This window comes from Sebastes fasciatus, chromosome 22 (genome assembly GCF_043250625.1).
Source record: "Sebastes fasciatus isolate fSebFas1 chromosome 22, fSebFas1.pri, whole genome shotgun sequence".
Taxonomy (NCBI): domain Eukaryota; kingdom Metazoa; phylum Chordata; class Actinopteri; order Perciformes; family Sebastidae; genus Sebastes; species Sebastes fasciatus.
In genome coordinates this window covers 23,126,927-23,147,424 of record NC_133816.1, presented here as the reverse complement: position 1 = coordinate 23,147,424, position 20,498 = coordinate 23,126,927, and the positions used below count along the sequence as shown (strand labels likewise).

At 39.1% G+C, this 20,498-nt stretch overlaps 2 protein-coding genes across 5 annotated transcripts; both read left to right on the top strand.

Annotated features, from left to right (window-relative positions):
- Positions 1–378: 378 nt before the first annotated feature.
- ttc29 (tetratricopeptide repeat domain 29) lies at positions 379–7,398 on the top strand. Of its 3 annotated transcripts, none has more exons than XM_074623953.1 (12): positions 379–489; positions 1,759–1,847; positions 1,977–2,045; positions 2,232–2,291; positions 2,985–3,148; positions 3,532–3,708; positions 3,790–4,002; positions 4,689–4,774; positions 4,985–5,076; positions 5,177–5,300; positions 5,384–5,473; positions 7,026–7,398. In XM_074623953.1, exons 2-12 carry the CDS (start codon positions 1,765–1,767, stop codon positions 7,182–7,184), a joined length of 1,317 nt encoding a protein of 438 aa, XP_074480054.1. In that variant the 5' UTR covers positions 379–489; positions 1,759–1,764; the 3' UTR covers positions 7,185–7,398. The 3 variants fall into 3 exon arrangements, with proteins under 3 accessions (XP_074480054.1, XP_074480053.1, XP_074480052.1); XM_074623952.1 differs by having other exon boundaries at positions 1,974–2,045; positions 7,026–7,396; XM_074623951.1 differs by lacking the exon at positions 379–489 and having other exon boundaries at positions 1,728–1,847; positions 1,974–2,045; positions 7,026–7,396.
- A 1,184-nt stretch (positions 7,399–8,582) lies between these two features.
- On the top strand, positions 8,583–18,382 carry slc10a7 (solute carrier family 10 member 7). Of its 2 annotated transcripts, XM_074624352.1 has the most exons (13): positions 8,583–8,939; positions 10,943–11,025; positions 11,114–11,250; positions 12,599–12,674; positions 12,786–12,824; positions 12,900–12,935; positions 13,136–13,219; positions 13,307–13,472; positions 14,390–14,441; positions 14,689–14,762; positions 16,280–16,425; positions 16,581–16,631; positions 17,860–18,382. In XM_074624352.1, the coding sequence occupies exons 1-12, from the start codon at positions 8,840–8,842 to the stop codon at positions 16,599–16,601; spliced, it is 1,014 nt and encodes a 337-aa protein (XP_074480453.1). In that variant the 5' UTR covers positions 8,583–8,839; the 3' UTR covers positions 16,602–16,631; positions 17,860–18,382. The 2 variants fall into 2 exon arrangements, with proteins under 2 accessions (XP_074480453.1, XP_074480452.1); XM_074624351.1 differs by lacking the exon at positions 16,581–16,631 and having other exon boundaries at positions 8,585–8,939.
- The last annotated feature ends 2,116 nt before the right edge of the window (positions 18,383–20,498 follow it).

Genomic DNA, 20,498 nt, shown 5'->3' with positions numbered 1-20,498 from the left:
TTTTTACAAATAATCAATCGATTAATGGAGAAAATAATCATTAATTAATAGTTCAAAAGTAGCTCCAGCTCAACAGACTACAACAGTAACATCCTGCTTTTACCCTAATGCATGAGCAATACTAATCTAATGATAGAATGTATAACAGTACAACAGTCACAGTTTTAATACTTTAACTACATTTTACTGATTATACTTGAAGTAACATTTTCAATGCAGGACTTTTACTTGTGACAGAGTATTTTTACAGTGTGGGATAAGTACTTTTACTTGAGTAAAGTATCCTCCACCACTGCCATATTCACAGCTCATGAGGATTTGAAGATATGAGTTGTTTTGTGTCTGTTAATAATCAGTCTTTATCTCTGAATGGAACCAGGCAGCAGTGACGTCAGTGTTGGAATGCGGCCTGTTGCCATGGTGACGCAGTAACTCTCAGCAGCTGCAGTGGAAACTTTGGAGACAAAACTTTGTTTTAGCTGCAAGCAAGTAAGTTAATATATATGTTTCTGTTACTGTCTGTGTGTGTTTTACACTTTTATTCAGAGCTTTAGGTTTGTAAAGACATGTTTCCTTAAAAAAAAAAAGGTCTGTAAACTTAGTTTCAAACTATTTGGGTAACTATATATATTTATATTATATATATATATAAATATTTGGATAATTTCCACAATGTGGATGAGGCTTTGAATGAGAGGTTATTGGCCTCTTTGAGTTCAGGGTTAGGGGTTAGGGCTAGCTAAACCATACTCTATTTTGGAGCCATGCAAAGTTAACAATAACAGGAAGATGACCTGTTCAGTAGAGGATGTTATCTTTAATTTGATTTATAGTAATTCATTTACAGAACAATCAGGGCTGCACAATCAATCAAAATGTTATCGAAATCGCAACATGGCTTACTGCAATATGCAAATAGCAGGAGGAAGTTATTATTATAATTATTATTATTATTGTTAGATCATTTCACAGTTTTAGCAGCCGGCTTCCTCAGAATGAAATAGTTTACTTTTATTTTATTTAACAGGAAATTTGAATCATCTTACTGGATCAGAATGATTGTTTCAGCAGCAGATAGTATACACATTAAAAATAATAAAGCATATAGATAATACAAGCTGTAAGGTGATATTAAAGGTCCCATATCATGCTCATTTTCAGGTTCATACTTGTATTTTATGTTTCTACTAGAACATGTTTACCTACTTTAATGTTAAAAAAATCCTTTGTCCTTTGTTTTCCTCAAACTGTCTGCCTGAATATACCTGTATTCACCCTCTGTCTGAAACGCTCCGTTTTAGCACATTTTGACGGAATTGCAACGGAATTGCGTTGCTAGGCAACAGCTTGGGTCCATGTGTACTTCCTGTCAGCTGATGTTACTTACATACACTGCAACAGGAAATAAACTGGGACACATTTAGAATGTTTACGTTTAAAACCGTGTAAAGGGTCTAAATATTGTATATTTGTGACATCACAAATGGACAGAAATCCTAACGGCTTGTTTGAAATGCAGAGTTTCTGAATACGGGCTGTGTGTATTTCCCTGTGGACTGAGTGTTTTGATACTTTCACGGTATTTATATAGGACTTAAACCTGCTTTATAATAAAAAATAAAAAAAACATGAAAAAATCACTTTTTCATAATATGGGATCTTTAAGAGTTGTAAATGATGATAAGCTATAATGACGTAACAGGTGATGCTTGTTGAGTGTAACTGTTCAGACTCTCTCTCCATTAGTTTGACCGACAGGTGAAGATGAACGGAGCAGTAAGACAGCAACACAACAAACCTTTTCTAACGGAAATCACCTCCAAACGGAGGAAACATACTCAGGACAGGCGAGTTACACCTGCAGTACTCACAATAAAAGGGTTTAGAACGAAGAAGAAAGTAGAAACTACAGCCATGAGTTGTTATTCTACTCATGAATGAAGACATTAAAATAAGAGCATGTGTGTTTTCAGCAGGTTGAAGCAGCCGGAGGAGTCTCAGTCAGAGAAATCAGCCCAGATTCTCTCCAAGGAAGAAATATCACTGTGAGTTCATCAGCTGGATCTGAGCACAAGTTCAGATTTATTCCTCCGCTGTTAGTCTCAATGTTTTCTGACTAATGATATTCCAAATAACCCGAGATCTGCGTCTCATCCCAACGTCTTCATCTTTCTTTTATTCCTCTATAATGCACAGTAAATGTCTAATCCTCTTCTTTGACGTGTCTGCAGGTTCAGAAACAGTCTAAAGCAGAACGTCTGTGTGGAGCTGCTTCAAAGAGGCTTTCACAGGTAGCTCTCTCTCTCTCTCTGTCTGTGCATTTGCAGTATAAAGTAGGAAAAAGTGCAAATAAAACAAAATCTAATCAATAAAGATCATCAATAACGTGCAAAAAACAAATGTACACAATGTCAGAAAAATAAACAAGCTTTATTTATCCATCCATCAGTTCATGTATTCTAGTCTGTTCTGCTCGTTATATGTTGATATACCAAGTGAGAGTTTTTATCTGGTGACTAAAGTTTTACTAATTACAAAGTATTTGCTTTGTATATGGATTGAAAATATGAAATCTTAGTTGCAGCTCGTATTGATTTAGTTTGTGCAAAATGAACCCAACAATCAAAAACCAAATAATGTTCTAATGGCCATGAACTCCAGTTGTATTATATAGAAACACAGCTTTTCTTTCGTATTTATTTTGGATCCATTTTGAGGGTTTAAGGTCAGAATACAGTCAATTACTTTGGTTATGTTTTAGTCCTGGTTTCACTATTTTACTATCAAATAAAGTGCATGATGTCAGACTGCTGTTAGACCATTAAACCATTCAGAGTTTAACAGAAACAGATTCATGGGAACCTGCTCTGTCTTATTTTAAATAAATCACTCTAGACATTTGATCTGTTATCGTCATGTGAACACACACACAGTATTTCTCCGTCTTACAGTTAGTCAGTTGATCCTCTCGTTGGTCCCTGCAGGTCGTTCTCGGAGCTCTTCTCTCTGCTGGGTTTGGATCAGGATCGGAGGGCGGCGGCAGAGCCGGGATCAGCCGCCAGGCTTCAGACGCCGCTGGACCAACAGTGGGACAAACTGGAGACCATGAGGATGCACCTGAGCTGGGCCGAGCAGGCTGAAAGCACCTGTACACACACTCACTTCTATTTCTATACACACACACTAAAAGTGGTAACATGTAGTATTCTGAGGCTTCTGAAGAAGTGAAGTGATAATAATGTAGAATCTCTACTTAAATACGTGCAGCTTTGTGTACATGATGTACGCCGAATTAAAGACTTAATCCCGTGAGTTATGGTAACGTTTAAATGACTGGTCAGATTAACTGGTTTCTATGTCAGTAAGATAGGTAACTGTACATTTCAGGATTTTCTAAATGGAGTTTTGCTGTTCATCTTGCAGCATAGAACGACGCTTCTCCCTCTCAGTGTTTCCTCTGTGTGTGTGTGTGTGTGTGTGTGTGTGTGTGTGTGTGTGTGTGTGTGTGTGTGTGTGTGTGTGTGTGTGCAGGTTCCTGGACGGTGGCGTGTGACAAGCGTCTGTTTCTGGGTCGGTACTTCTCGGCTCCGGAGGATCTCTGGCTCAGTCTGTACTTCTACAACAGCTGTGCAAACCGAGAGCGCGGAGGCCGCTCGAGACCGGTCATCGAGGCCCAGGCGTGCATGGCTGAGGTCTACCTGCAGCTAGGTCAGCAGCCACACACACACACAATAAGATGGTGAAACAACGTGCAGTAAAGCTAATCCAGACTGATTCGATGTCTTGCAGGTGAGCTGGAGGAGGCAAGGCAGCAGGCGGAGCGGTGCATCCGGCAGGCAGATGGCGGCAGCTGGCTGGACTCAGACGGTCAGCTCCTGAGGCTCCGGGCCCGCAAAGCCCTGTGTATGATCTACAGCCGGCTGGCCGACGCCCCGCTGGACGCCGCGGACTACAACAATGCCCTGAGGTTGCTCCACAAGGGCTACAGCATAGCTACTGAGTGTAGGTGCAGTATGTGTCTGAAAATATACTGAATACATACAAGATGTGTGAGAGAGGTGGACTAAGGAATGCAGAGAAACATAAAACATGGTGTTTGTGTTGGGAGGTTTAAAACGAAGAAAGAAGTAGTGGACAGCGATGATATGTATAATATAGCATGCTGCTTTTTACGGCCAAAAAACAAGTTGGCGATGGCCTAAAACGAGGATTGCAACGTCCGAAATCCAAGATGGCGAAGGCCAAAAACCAAGATGATGATGCCAAAAAAAACAAGATGGCGACCACCAAAAACCAAGAAGGCGACGGCCAAAAACGATGGCGATGGCCAAAATCCAAGATGATGAAGGCCGAAATCCAAGATTGCGATGGCCGAAATCCAAGATGATGAAGGCCAAAAACCAAGATTGCGATGGCCGAAATCCAAGATGGTGAAGGCCAAAGGCGACACACCCAAAAACCACAATGGAGACAACCAAAAACCAAGATGGAGACAACCAAAAACCAAGAAGGCGACGGCCAAAAACCAAGATGGCAACGGCTGAAAACCAAGATGGTGACGGCCAAAATGCCAAAATCAAGGCTTCAAAAACGTAGTCCACAGACCAATCTATGACGTCACGATGACTACGTCCACTTCTTGTATGCAGTCTATAGTAGTCTTTGGTAATTACTGGTGTTTGTTTCAGCTGAAGACAAACACTTGGAAGCGGAGGCCTCCTATCAACTAGGACTGACCTATCAGAGAGCAGAAGACCATGACACCGCCAAGCAGGTATGTGTGTGTGTAAAGCTCTGCTTTATATATTCTGAATGGCATCAAATCTCTTAAAAAGACCCAAACCAACAGTCTGACTTCCTGTCTGCGTCTCTCAGCCTGAAGTCCATTGGTTCCTACTGATAATATCAATCTTTAAAAACACATATATAGAGTTGAGGGGTACATGGCTGTGTTTTATTTAGTAATTCAACTGTTTGTGTCCAGTTCTTCAACACTTGCATGCAGATTTGCGGCACACTGCAGGATGCAGACGGACTGGGGAAGTCCTACAAGGCTATGGCCAAGTCTATAGAGAGGTACACACACACACACAGTATAACAGTATGTACAGTCAAGCTTTATACATTATGTTTACGTCTGCTTCTGCATACGTTTCAACATCCATGGATGCGTCAGTGAGGGAAACATAAATGACACACTCCAGTGTCTGGAGACGTTGATCGACATCTCCCGTAGCAACGGGCTGCAACACAACCTGGCGGACGCCTTCCTGTGTCTGGGCAATATCTACTATACGACGGTATGACACACACGTTAACGTTAATAGTTGCAGACGGCTCAATATAACAGTTCTCTTTGTTTTCTCTCTCTCTCTGTGTATAGAGTCAGTATACGAGGGCTTGTGAGTTCTTCCTGCAGGGTTATGACGTTGCCTGTGAGGTGGGAGATGTGGCTCTGCTGCAGAAAGCACAGGTACAGTTTGTTTGGAATATTCAGGTCATACAGCGTACAACATGTTTTCTCAGGGATTACATTTAGTTTTTGATGTATCACAAATACATTTAATCTACGTCCGTGGAAGTCCACGTAGGGGATGGGTCAAACATGGGACCGTCACCCAGGAGGTCGCTGTTCGTGTCCTGTGAAGAAATCAAAAGTAACGTTATCATTTTACGCCAAAACATGATCCTTTACTACCGAAAACCTAACCAAGTAGTTGTGTTGCCTAAAAACCACGATGGTGATGGCCAAAAACCAAGATGGTGACGATCAAAAACCAAGATGGTGACGATCAAAAACCAAGATGGTGACGATCAAAAACCAAGATGAAGATGGCCAAAAACCAAGATGGTGACGGCCAAAAAACCAAGATGGTGACGATCAAAAACCAAGATGGTGACGGCCAAAAACCAAGATGGTGACGGCCAAAAAACCAAGATGGTGACGATCAAAAACCAAGATGGTGACGATCAAAAACCAAGATGAAGACGGCCAAAAACCAAGATGGTGACGGCCAAAAACCAAGATGGTGACGGCCAAAAAAACAAGATGGTGACGGCCAAAAACCAAGATGGTGACGGCCAAAAACCAAGATGGTGACGGCCAAAAAACAAGATGGTGACGATCAAAAACCACGATGGTGACGGCCAAAAACCAAGATGGTGACGGCCAAAAAACCAAGATGGTGACGATCAAAAACCAAGATGGTGACGATCAAAAACCACGATGAAGACGGCCAAAAACCACGATGGTGACGGCCAAAAAACCAAGATGGTGACGATCAAAAACCAAGATGGTGACGATCAAAAACCAAGATGGTGACGGCCAAAAAACCAAGATGGTGACGATCAAAAACCACGATGGTGACGGCCAAAAACCAAGATGGTGACGGCCAAAAAACCAAGATGGTGACGATCAAAAACCAAGATGGTGACGGCCAAAAAACCAAGATGGTGACGATCAAAAACCAAGATGGTGACGGCCAAAAACCAAGATGGTGACGATCAAAAACCAAGATGGTGACGATCAAAAACCACGATGAAGACGGCCAAAAACCACGATGGTGACGGCCAAAAACCACGATGGTGACGATCAAAAACCACGATGAAGACGGCCAAAAACCACGATGGTGACGGCCAAAAACCAAGATGGTGACGGCCAAAAACCACGATGGTGACGGCCAAAAACCAAGATGGTGACGGCCAAAAAACCAAGATGGTGACGGCCAAAAACCACGATGGTGACGATCAAAAACCACGATGAAGACGGCCAAAAACCACGATGGTGACGGCCAAAAACCAAGATGGTGACGGCCAAAAAACCAAGATGGTGACGGCCAAAAAACCAAGATGGTGACGGCCAAAAACCAATATGGCCAAATTGCCGAACTCGAGGCTTCAAAAGAGCAGCCCTCCATAAGAAGTTAACTTTATCAGTAAAAGTCAAAATGTCTGCTGCTCTTGAGGTCCAACTTTCATGTCAGAGTTCATCCAACATCAACCATCTTCTCTGTGTTTCCTGTCAGGTGTCGTTGGGCTGTGCTCGCGCTCACTCCCTGATCGGGAAATACAGCGAGGACGTGGAGTCGGCTTCGCCCGCCGCCCTGCGACGACTGGTGGCGTGGAAAGAGACCCGAGGACATCGGGGCCTCAGTACCGACAGTACTGCTACTGCCTGGTACTAATATCAAATAACGATACCGGTGAATACTACTGTTCTTTAAAAGGGACGTAAGGAAACACACATGATGAATATGTAGTACAGCTGTTTGATATATTATGTGTTTTATACGCTGTAAATGTGATACATGATGTCATTCCCTTGTTAACAGTCACATTAGTGACATAATAAATACATAAGAGGCATGTAAACCTGTACTTCCTTCATTTTAAGAGCTCTAGTCTGACTCTGGGTAAAACAAAACAAACAAACCAAAGCGTCGTTTTAGTATTCTGTTCGGTTCAAATACAATTTAACTCACAAACTTGATGGAAATTTCTGTTTTCAGTCTGATAATAATCAGTTCAAACTTAAAATCATTTGCAATCAATATTTAGTTTACATAGTTTGAAAATATGTATTAACTTTTTCTTTGTTTTGTTTTTTAAACCATTAACAACTATTTATTCTCTTTTTTTAAATACTATTTCTATGATTATCTGAATAATGAGACTTTTTTTCAGTTCAAACTTTTATTTTGTTAAAATAATTTGCTAAAATTTTCATTGATTTGTTTACGTTTTGAAAAAAAACAACTTTTTGTTAAATTATTTCAAGTATTTTACCAAACTCTATTCACTCTAATATTCATTATTTTGTTATCATCAGGTTGAAAATCGCTAAAATTAAACTGTTATTTATTTTGTTTATTTCATTATTTATTTTTTTAACTTGCTGCTGAAACATATTGTGTCATTACATTACCTGTGTTTCCTATATAATACATTATTTACGGTACGTTGCTTTTACACGTTTTTTTCGGTTCAGACTTTTATTTTGTTGAATCATTTGCTAGAATTTTTATTGATTTGTTTACGTTTTGAAAACGAAATTTTAAGTGTTATACCAAAACTGTATTTATTCAGTTAAAGTTTGTTTATATTATTAAGTTAAGAATATAAAGCATTATTCAGTTATCATTACATAGGTTGAAAATATTTATTAATTCTTTCTTTATGTTTTTTTAACTATTAACAACTCTATTTATTCTCTTTTATTAATTATTATTATTATTATTATTTTTATTATTATTATTATTATTATTATTACTATTATTATTTTATATATATATATAATTTTATGATTATCTGAATAATGCAACTTTTTTTCAGTTCAAACATTTATTTGATCAAAATGATTTGCTAAAATGTTCATTGATTCATTGAATTATTTCAAGTATTTTACCAAACTGTATTTATTCAGTTAAGTTTCTTTACATTATTTGGTAAAAAAAAAAAAATCTTAAAGAATTATTACACATTATTATACATTATTTAGTCATCATTAGGTTGAAACGTGCTTAAATTAAATACTGTTACATTTTTTATTATTTTATTATTATTTTTTAACTTACTGTTGAAACATATTGACTGTCATTAATACCTTGTTATGGTTTATTAACGGTGCGTTGCTTTTACCCTTATTACGGTAATATAGATTCCTGCTGCGCCTCTCCTTCAGTCTTTACGGCCCCGCCGTGGCACCACGTGTCCGGAAGTAGCTCTGCTTGTATCTCTGCTTGGTGTTTTGAGACAGAAAGAAGAAGCTCCAGAGAAGAAGCAGCAGAGTTGAGAAGCTTCAGGCCGGGCTGCTGAGACTGGAGGCCGGCGGGGCTGAAACATGGGCCTCCTGGCGAGGCTCCGGAAGGAATGGTTCATCATCGGGATAGTCCTGGTCATCCTATCCGCCAAACTGCAGCCAGACGTCGGTGTCAAAGGAGGTGAGTGAATCGGTGCCAGACTAGGGCAGAGTTGTATCACTTTTATCTTTACTACCTGCTTAACATCACAAATAATGTCGTAGAGGAAGACTTGAGAGCTTAAATGAACCGTTAGGAGTTACTGAACAATTCGGCATGTAAGTAGTTTAAAAGTTGGCATTTTATTTTCAATAAAGTGCCAACTTTTACACTTTGTTTAACTCTGTTTCGCCCACCGCTCCGGGGCGTAGACCCTTAAGAATCACTAGAAAAGTGACACAAATTGTTGCATTTCTACTCAAAAACCTGTTATATCATATTCATGATGTAAGCCGAATTAAAGTTTGGATATAGTTGATTATTCTAAGCTATAAACTGATTGTATAACTAATGTTTATATTAGTTGAAAATGAAGGTTATTGTTAATTTTAGGATTTTTTAAATGGAGTCTCACATAGCCCGTTATGAATCACTAGAAAAGTGATACAAATAGTTGAATTTCTACTCAAAAACCTGTTATATCATGTTCATGATGTATGTCGAATTAAAGTTTGGATATTGTTGATTATTCTAAGCTATAACGTGATTGAATATCTAATGTTTATATTGGTTGAAAATGAAGGTTACTCTTATTTTTGTGATTTTTTAAATGGAGTCTCACATACAAGATAGAAAGGGCTGGTAGACTCTCCCTCTCACAGTGGTCCCTCTGTGTCCCCCTTTTTACCTGGCACTGTAGTGACACGTTGCATTCAGCAGTAATGTCAACACACACGAGAACGCCCCCCATGTGCACGTGCACGATGATCTCATTGGCTCACGTCATATCTTTTTTTATTTACTCAGTGGATTTAGTCAGGTGTGACCCAGGATTACCTGACTTGTAAACCAGCCTGTTGTAATAATGCATACATTATAATCTATGAATGTGCATTAAAGACTGTAATTATAATCTAAAAATGTGCTTTAAAGACTGTAAATTAGGATTTAAAAATCTGCATTAAAGACTGTAATTTATAATCTAAAAATCTGCAGAAATTAGCATTAAAGACTGTAAATTATAATCTAAAAATGTGCATTAAAGACTTTAATTTATATTCTAAAACTATGAAAAAAATGTGCATTAAAGACTGTAATTATAATCTAAAAATCTGCAGAAATTAGCATCAAAGACTGTCATTATAATCTAAAAATGTGAATTAAAGACTTTAATTTATATTCTAAAACTATGAAAAGAATGTGCATTAAAGACTAATTATAATCTCAAAATCTGCATTAAAGACTGTAATTTATAATCTCAAAATCTGCAGAAATTAGCATTAAAGACTGTAAATTATAATCTAAAAATGTGCATTAAAGACTGCAGTTGTAAAGTGAAGTTAGTGATACAGATAAAAATAGCTTTTATCTTCAGTGAGAGGACGTAGTTGTTACCTTCACTGATAAGTGGACTCTAATCTGTGAGAGAGAGCAAGAGGTCAGCTCAGTCACACCTTCACATCTTATCCTGTAGATGAGATAAACTCCTGTGCTGCTACTGCCAGGATGATGCGTTCAGGTGCTCCTCGGAAACTCCTGCATCAAACAGCGGACTTTACAGCAGCAAAATGCTATGAGTAGGTAAAAAAATGTCCTTTTTTTGGTTGCTGCTTTTTTGGTTGCTGCTGTCTCTTACAATACAAACATAAAATATAATCTAAAAATGTATATTAAAGACTGTTATTATAATCCATAAATTTGTGCAAAAATTTCCATTAAAAACTGTAAATTATAATATAAGAATGTTCATTAAAGATCGTAATTTATATTATAGAAGGAGGTTAAATAATAATAATAATAATAAGGCTCCAAACTCATGCTAAATTTTGACTCTTACCATGTTGATAAGAGTATTAAATACTTGACAAATCTCCCTTAAAGGTACATTTTGAACGGATAAAAAATGATTAATCGTGATTAAATATTTTAATCGATTGACAGCCCTGATTATTATTTGTGATAAATACATTTCTTTTCTCTCTCAGGACCGTTGAAGCCAGAGATCACCATCGCCTACGTCGCCGTCGCGCTCATCTTCTTCAACAGCGGCCTGTCTCTGAAAACAGAGGTAAGAAACACGTCTCTGTATATATAACTTTATATATAGCAGCTGGTGAATGTGAGTATTAACACCAGTCTTATTCTCTTGTCTGCAGGAGTTGACCAGTGCGTTGCTCCACGTCCGGCTCCACCTGTTCGTCCAGTCCTTCACGCTCGTCTTCTTCCCGCTGGTCGTCTGGCTGCTGCTCAAAGTCCTCGGGCTCACCGCCATCGACCAATGGCTGCTCAGAGGGTAGGATCAGTGTGTGTGTGTGTGTGTGTGTGTGTGTGAATGGCATCCTTTATTTCTGTAGGTCCTGACTGTACCTGAAGGACGAGTTATGTACGCACACAAAGAGCCTCATTCACGGCTTCTACAGGCCAGACTGTGTGTCCGTGTGAGGACCCACATAGACCAGTTTTAGTCTTCTTTAGGGGGTCCAGAGGGTCTTTATGGGAGATAGCAGGTCAGCAGTAGATGTCACATAGAAATTAATTTGAGATGCAGCTCAGCACTGTGTGTCAAGTTGTTCTAAATCAGAAATAAACATAAATAGCTCTAAGAAATTGTGATTTCACTATTTTCTGACATTTAATAGACATCTAATATTCCTCCCTCACTTCCTGTTGTTTCAGTAATACACACATTTTAATCGTCTATACTGTCTTATGTGTTTTTTTTTCATGTTTTGTGAAGTACATTTTCTTTCATTTCAATTTTGCTTGTTATAATAATAATAATAATAATAATAATAATATATTAAAATGATAAATTAATATATTATTTTAATATGTATTTTTTATTATTACTATTATTGTTGTTGTTGTTGTTATTATTATATTTTTTATTGTATTATTTATTATTATTTAAAAATAATAAAATAATCATATATTAAAATAATCAATGAATGTATTATTGTAATATATAATTTGTATTAAAACTGTTATTATTGTTATATATTTTATTATATATTATTTAATAATAAAATATAAATAATAATAATAATCATATATTAAAATAATCAATTAATTTGTAATTTTAATATATCTTTTCTTTTATTACTGTTATAATTGTTATATATTTTATTATATATTATTTAATTGTAAAATATAAATAATCATCATATATTAAAATACTACATTAATCCATAATTTTAATATATTTTTTTATTAATACTATTGTTGTTATTATATATTTCATTATATTATTATTTAATAATAAAAAATGATCATCAAATAGTTAAATAATAAATTAATTTATTATATTATATACTTTTTGTATTATTACTATTGTTGTTGTTATTGTTATACTATATATATTTATTTTATATTTAATAATACAAATTATAATAATAATAATAATCATATATTAAAATAATAAATTAATGTATTTGAATATATTTTTTCTATTATTACTATTGTTGCTGTTGTTATTATTATAGATTTTTATTATTATTATTATTATTATGTTAGCCAAATGGAAAGCACCCTGACCTCTGACCTTTCGAAGGAAGGCAGCAGAAGGAAGAGAAATATTCTTACCGCTAGAAACAGATGATGACAATTCTCCTCCTCTTCCTCCCGTCGCTGTGGTTGCCTAGGTTACAGACGGTGAGCTGCATGCCCCCGCCGGTCTCCTCGGCTGTTATTCTCACCAAGGCCGCCGGAGGCAACGAGGTAACGCGTCAGGAGGTCATTATCCTCCAGAGTTTGACAAATGGTGTAATATAAGCAAGTGTGTTGGCATGTTGTCATAGCGATTGACTGACTGACTGTGTGTGTTTCTAGGCTGCTGCCATCTTCAACTCAGCGTTTGGCAGCTTCCTGGTAAGATATCCTGACGGAGGACAGTTTTAAACGTCAGTGAGAGCTCAGATGTAATCATGTCTCTCTGTCCTGCAGGGCATCATAGTGACTCCTGTGCTGCTGCTGCTGTTTGTAAGTCACTCCCTCTTTATTCTTTTACCTCGTTCACTTTATTACTGAGAGTGAGCCGGGAAGATCGATACCACTCTCAGAGAGGTGGTGGAGACCAAAAACAGAGCTTTTAGTCACACATTTAGTCAGCTACATAATCTCCAGATAAATACATAAATGTGAATTAATGTGTTTATCTTGTCCTGGTTGTCCTCCTCCAGCTCGGCTCGTCGTCCTCCGTTCCCTTCTCCTCCATCTTCTCTCAGCTCTTCATGACGGTGGTGGTTCCTCTGATCCTCGGTCAGGTATATGTGAACCAGTGTTTTATACAGAAATGGTTAAATATGTCTTGGATGTCGTTGTGTAAAAAGTGTGTGTTTCTGTGTGTGCAGGTGTGTCGTGGTTTCCTCAGGGAGTATCTGGAGCGGCGGAAGCTCCCGTTCGGCGCCGTCAGCAGCGCCGTCCTCCTCATGATCATCTACACCACCTTCTGTGACACCTTCAGTAACCCCAACATCGAGCTGGACCCCACCAGCCTGCTGCTGGTCGTCCTCATCAGTCAGTAACCTTAAAGTTAAAGGGATAGTTCGGGTGTTTTGAGGTGGGGTTGTATGAGGTACTTTAATCTGATATTCTGAGAAAATTTACGAGAAAAAAAACTCACAAATTTGTGAGATTATAAAGTCGTAGATTTAGTTCCATTAGCTATTTAGCTAGCTAGCATATAGTTATGCACCCCATGATGACACACGTTGAGTCACAGACCCATCATTTGCATAATGAGGCAGAAATGCATAAAGAAATGTAAAAATAAATAAATAAGTTTGGGAAAATAAATAAGGGGTGAAATGCAAAGGGAAAATCAGGCAGAAATAAATAAATAAATGAATGCATAAATACATACATTTAAAAATAAGTATAAAATAAATTAAGCTAAAAATAAATGTAAAAATAAATAAAGAAATAAAAAAATAAATACATTTAAAAATCAATATAGAATATATAAAAAAATAAATGCAAAAATATATAAAGAAATTGAAAAATGCAAAAATAAATGAATACATTTAAAATGTAATACAAGTAAATGCATAAATAAATACATTTAAAAATAAATATAAAATAGATTAAAAAAAAGTATGCAAAAATATATAAAGAAATTAAAAATGCAAAATTAAATGAATACATTTTAAATTTAATACAAGTAAATACATAAATAAATACATACATTTAAAAATAAATATAAAATCGATTTTAAAAAAAGTATATGCAAAAATATATAAAGAAATTTAAAAAAAAGCAAAAATAAATTAATATATTCTAAAATTAATACAAATAAATACAAAAATAAATAAAAGGGAACATTAAACAGAAGAGGGAAATAATAATTTGTCACATTTTATCAATTAATTAATGGCTGCATTTTTTGGGACATTTAATTAAATATTTATTTATTTATTTTGTTTCTCTTTTTACAGTTTTCTCCATCCAGCTCAGCTTCATGCTGCTCACGTTTGCCTTTTCTACCAGGTCAGTCTCCTCCTCCTCTTCCTCCTCCTGTTATCCATCCTCTCCTTATAACTTTTAAAACTGCCTCAAACAAGCAGAGATACTTTCTAATGCAGAACATCATGCTGCCAACACAAACACCTCGATGAAGAAGACAGTAAACGATAGTAAAAAGCAGTAATGTATATTATGCAGTAGCAGAAACAGGGAAGTTTAACAGAGTAACAAGTATAAAGAGAGAGTTTGACTTCCTGTTTTGTCTCTGCAGGTCGGGCTCAGGTTTCAGTCCTGCAGACACCGTCGCCATCATGTTCTGCTCCACACACAAGTCTCTCACTCTGGGTAAACACACACACACACACATTATATCATTGATCCATTCTGATTGATTGTGTTTCCTGATCCAGATGAAATGTTCAGAAACAGATTCAGTTGGGTCAGAAGATTGAATATAACAATGTGGAGGTGTGGAGTTAAAAAGGAGTGAGACCTCTGTAGCTGCTCATCTCTGCTGCAGCTGCTAACGAGCATAACACACATGAATCTGTGGCCAAACTATCTGCAGTTAAGTTGCATTGTGGGTAACGTAGGCACCAGGTTTTGACAAGGAAAGAAGATGTACGTTTTATTGCTTCACATTAATTGCATACTTGCCAACCCTCACGATTTTCTTGCCGCTTTTTTTGATGCAGCAAAAAGCCGTCGTGGCGTTGGAGCCTTTGGAAATAATATTTTTGAGGTCTCAAGGTTGGCAAGTAGGATTTACTGGAATTGAAGATTTCTGTTTGGCCGCTAGTTTTCACCTGAGAATCTCTGAAAGAGAGAGATTAGACTCTGAAGTCCAGACGTGTTCAAATGTCTTCTTTCTCTGTGTTGTATCCTCCCTCTCTCTCTCCTCCCTCTCTCTCTCCTCTCTCCTCTCCTCCTCCTGTCCTCTCTCCTCTCTCCTCTCCTCTCCTCTCCTCCTTCTCTCCTCTCTCTCCTCTCTCTCCTCTCTCTCCTCTCCCTCCTCTCTCCTCCTTCTCTCCTCTCATCTCTCCTCTCTCTCTCCTCTCCTCTCCTCTCTCCTCTCTCTCCCCTCCTCTCTCCTCTCCTCTCTCTCTCTCCTCACCTCCTCTGTCCTCCTCTCCTCCTCTCCTCTCCTCCTCTCCTCTCTCCTCCTCTTTCTCCTGTCCTCTCCTCCCCCTCTCACCTCTCTCCTCTCCTCTCTCCTCTCCTTTCTCCTCTCCTCTCTCTCTCTCCTTTCCTCCTCTCTCTCCTCTCCTCCTCTGTCCTCCTCTCCTCCTCTCCTCCTCTCCTCTCCTCTCTCCTCCTCTTTCTCCTGTCCTCTCCTCCCCCCCTCTCACCTCTCTCCTCTCTCCTCTCCTTTCTCCTCTCCTCTCTCTCTCTCACCTCTCCTCCTCTCTCTCCTCACCTCCTCTGTCCTCCTCTCCTCCTCTCCTCCTCTCCTCTCCTCTCTCCTCTCTCCTCCTCTTTCTCCTGTCCTCTCCTCCCCCTCTCACCTCTCTCCTCTCTCCTCTCTCTCTCCTCTCCTCCTCTCTCCTCTCCTCCTCTCCTCCTTCCCTCCTCCCTCTCTCTCTTTCCTCTCTCCTCTCCTCCTCTCTCTCCTCTCCTCCTTCCCTCCTCTCTCTCTCTCTCTCTTTTCTCTCTCCTCTCCTCCTCTCTCTCCTCTCCTCCCCCTCTCACCTCTCTCCTCTCTCCTCTCCTTTCTCCTCTCCTCTCTCTCTCTCCTCTCCTCCTCTCTCTCCTCTCCTCCTCTCCTCCTTCCCTCCTCTCTCTCTCTCTCTCCTCTCTCCTCTCCTCCTCTCTCTCCTCTCCCCTCCTCCCTCTCTCCTCTCTCTCCTCCCTCTCTCCTCCAGGTATCCCGATGTTGAAGATCGTGTTTGAGGGCTACGAGCATCTCTCTCTGATCTCGGTCCCTCTGTTGATCTACCATCCAGCTCAGATCCTGCTCGGCTCCGTCCTCGTGCCGAGCATCCGGAGCTGGATGAACAGCCGCCAGAAGGTAAACAAACAAACAAACAAACAAACAAACAAACAAACCAACCAACACTGGTTGAGGATAAAAACCCATCACTGACCATAAACTCACCTTCGTCTCCCTGAGATATCGGGCTGCATTCCAACTCTAACCTCCTCACCTTCTCTCCTCTCCTACAGTCTAGTTTGTTGTTGAGATAGGGCCGCATTCCAACAACACTACTGCCCCGAGTGAGTAGAGAACGGATCTGTTAGGATCATATATTTTATATAAGCTCCTCTCCCTTTAAGCTCTGTGTGCAACAGCTCCCTCTGCTGCCGGTCTGCATGAATCACCAGCTTGCCTTTGACTCAGCCTGATGGTGGTGGGTGGTGATGATGATGATGATGATGATGCCAAACAATTACTGTAAATCACATCAGTTACATCAGCTTGTCTCCATAGATACCAACAATTCTTCTTTCCTCCATCAACCATGGAAGAAATAACCACTGTTGCTGCTTTGTACATGTTGGTGAAGTCCCAGATATGTCAGAAAAACCAAACGCCGCCGTTGTCTGGGTTCATAACGTCACCCGGCGGCGAGCACAGCGCCATTGCACTGACTGTATCTAGCAAAGTTACATATCGCTGCAGCTGTATGAACCCAAAATAAACAGATTGTGCTGTGATGTAATTGCAATAAACAGAAAAAAAATTATGCCAAAATAACTACAGAGTTATGCCGATTTGTAAAAAGTCTGAATTCATGTTTTGTCAGGTCTGTCCGCAAGACGACAAGCAAACAACTTTTAAAATGCTTGTTTTCTGAATGGAGTTTGGATGGATCAGTGCCAGGCTATGCAGCTGCTCCATCAACACTCAACATATAAAGTCATTTTGGCATCAATACGGCAGCGACGTTGTTGTTTCTACCGTAGACAGTCTGTGGTTTATACACATATATTTATACACAGTTTGGTCCGGTCTCTGTACAGATATGATGTACTATCATAGCTCTGGGTGAACACAGACAGACACATACAAGATTCAACAACGTCAGGACGTCAGTGACGACAGGAGGAGAATCTCAACGCTGACAAAGCGTCACACGAATTTCTCGATGGAGTTGAGATGTTTCAACTCCCGCGAATGACGCAAATTTCACATGTTGCGTCATTCGCACCAGTTTTAAAACTGCCGTTGCCTGTGACATGTAGAAACCCTCGCTGCACTAAAAGGACAAAAAATGTGATTTCTTGTTTTAATTTAGACAGATGCACAAATTGAAATAGTACCAATGTAGACAGAAGGTACAGTACATGTTTCCATCGCTGTGAAGCAGTGTTTGTCATGAATGATTTGGTGTTGGTGGCGGATTAACTCACCAGATATTCTCCCATTTTAGCACCCAATTTCTCTCTTTCTCACTTTATCTGACACTCTTTGACTCTTTCTGCATCTTTTCTCTCTGCTCAGGCGGTGAAACTGTCGGCTCTTCAGCCCGTCTGACGAGGATGAAATGAGTGTTTTGATGGTTCTGTGCTGTGATGGCGGACCACGGCGGAGGGATACAGTAAAAACGTGCCTTATTACAAACAATCAACGGAGAACCTCAACGCAACGGACGGGACGCGGTGGCGCACTCAGTTTCTACGACAACGAAAAAACTCAAATTTCATATTTCCATCAAATATATTCTTTTATATTTAAAAGAAGTTTTATTTTTATATGAAATACCCCCCAAAAACAATCCTGCAAAAAAGAGGACGGCTGCTTTTTTTTTTTTAAAGACAAATGGAGCGTTTGATTTGAAAAGCAGCACCTCCCAGCAGGAACAGGACGGGCGGAGTTACTGGGACCATTCTTTTTTATCTTTTCTTGCTATTTTCTACTTTTTCTACTCTTTCTCCGAGCTGTCACTGCCAGAGAATGTGTTTGATTTATGTTCTTGATAGAAATGCTGGATGATTTGACGTTAAATATACATTATATATAATGACGGCTGTTTCTGATTCTTTCTGAAGTGGTTGTGTTTGTTGACAAGAAGCAGTCCTGTGGTGAGGGGACGTTGTTAACAAATAATCTGAAGTAGGTGAACATGAACATTGAAGTCTAATTTAATTTAATATAAATCATAATCTTTCCTGGATCTCTGTAGATTATTTTCTTTTCTTGCATTATTCCGTTTTTATATGTTTGTCTTGATCAAATTCCTGTTCACATCATTTCCATACACCTTGTATTCTGACCACATATGTGGTCCACAAGGGCATTTTCAACTTGGGCCAATAAGGAGGCCAACGGTTATGTTTAACAGCCCACATATACATCTGTATGCCGATGATACCCTGTTCTATCTGACTGATATGGTGGTGGTCATATCACTTTGCCGTTATCATTTTGATCACCAACCAAAATCTCACAATGCTCATAATGACCATGCTGATGTTTAGCCGGTATAACCACGATCACCATCTTTCCGTTAGCATGCTTACATTTGCTAATTAGCACAAAACACAAAGTACAGCTGATGGTGATATCCTAAAACAAAGTATAGACCCTTTTTGTGGCATGATGACGTCACGGTGTTAGGTGGAGGCTAACCAAAGGAAAGACTGGAGGCTAACTAACGCTGGCAGTGGGCTAAAGTTACACATCTAAACTGTCATCTTGCTGTGTTGTTGGCTGCCATAATCCAGATATCAGACATCTGACATGACAAACTGTGATTCGAATCTCTAGCGAGCTACAATATCGGAGAAACGTTTCAGAGATGGAGAGTAAATGTTGCTAATATTTAGTTTTTTAATAAAAAATGTTAAAAAACACCAGAAGGTGGCACCCTAGGCGACCGCCTATATTGCCTATGCCTTAAGCCGGCCCTGATAGTAGCACCCCGACCAACCAATGGGAATACAAATAGAACTGAGATGAGAATTGTTTCTCCTGTTGTGGCTGGTAATATTTCTCCTGAGCACACCTGTGCACCATCGGGTTACTTTACATACTGCCTTTCCTGCCAAGCATCTCCGGGAAATATGTTCACTATTCTGGCAGTAACAGTGCAGGAAGTAGCGCGGCCTTTTTATGCAGCAGAATGCATTGTAAGGGTGTGGTGGAAATAACCTGAGGCCTGCACTACGAAGCAGGATTTGGCATTAGCGAGGTAACTTCTGGATTAACCCTTTCCATCCTACGAAGGTGGATCAGTTCTTACCGGAATAGATCGCCATGGTAACTAATGCTGAACAGCTGACCTGCTCTGGAGCAGGTTATGTTCCAGATAAGAGATCAACTCGTATAAAAGCACCTCCTACTGACCAATCAGAGCTCAGTGCGGTGATTGTATAATATTACACACATATGAAGAAGTTACAGTCATAATCCAGACTAAAAACAACACAGTTTAAACTCACAGATGCAGCTGAAAGAACGTTCAAATAGTCATACACGCTGCGTCCCTGTTACTGGGCATGATTAGGTGTAATACAGTCATCGATTTTACACTTAAAAGCCGTTTATATCTAGACGAGTATATCTGACTTTTGAGTGTTCCGTGAAATTAATAACTCTGTTAATTTACGCATTCATACATCTGGAGTTTTTTCTTTTGCCAGCTGTCCTTCCTGCATTTGGCAGCTTCAACTGTGTTACTATTAGTCTGGATTAAGAGTTTAATTTCTTCGTATTTGTCTAATATAGTTTACTCTTCCTTTGTAAAATGTGCCTCTGCTTGTCTGTCTACAAATCTGTGGACTTCTCCATGTTTGTGATTGGTCAGATGCTGCAAACACCGCCCCGTTCATAACCAGACAGAGAAACTCTGGGTTGATTTACCGAGTTCATAACCACCGTCATAGGACCGCTTAGCAGGATCTCTGTTGTTCGGGTTAATGAAGCCAGATAACGATAAGATACCCTCGGTATGTTGAACTCGCTTCGTAGTACAAACCTCTGATTGTTTTAGTGGCCCAACCCTAACCACAACTTTGTTGTAGTTGACAGGTGTAGATACTGGAAAACGCTTGCCGTGGGCGTTGAAACATGTTGTAACTGAACGTAATCCAGGACTCTAAATTCAATTGTTTTTTTCTGGCAATAAAGTCGTTATTTTT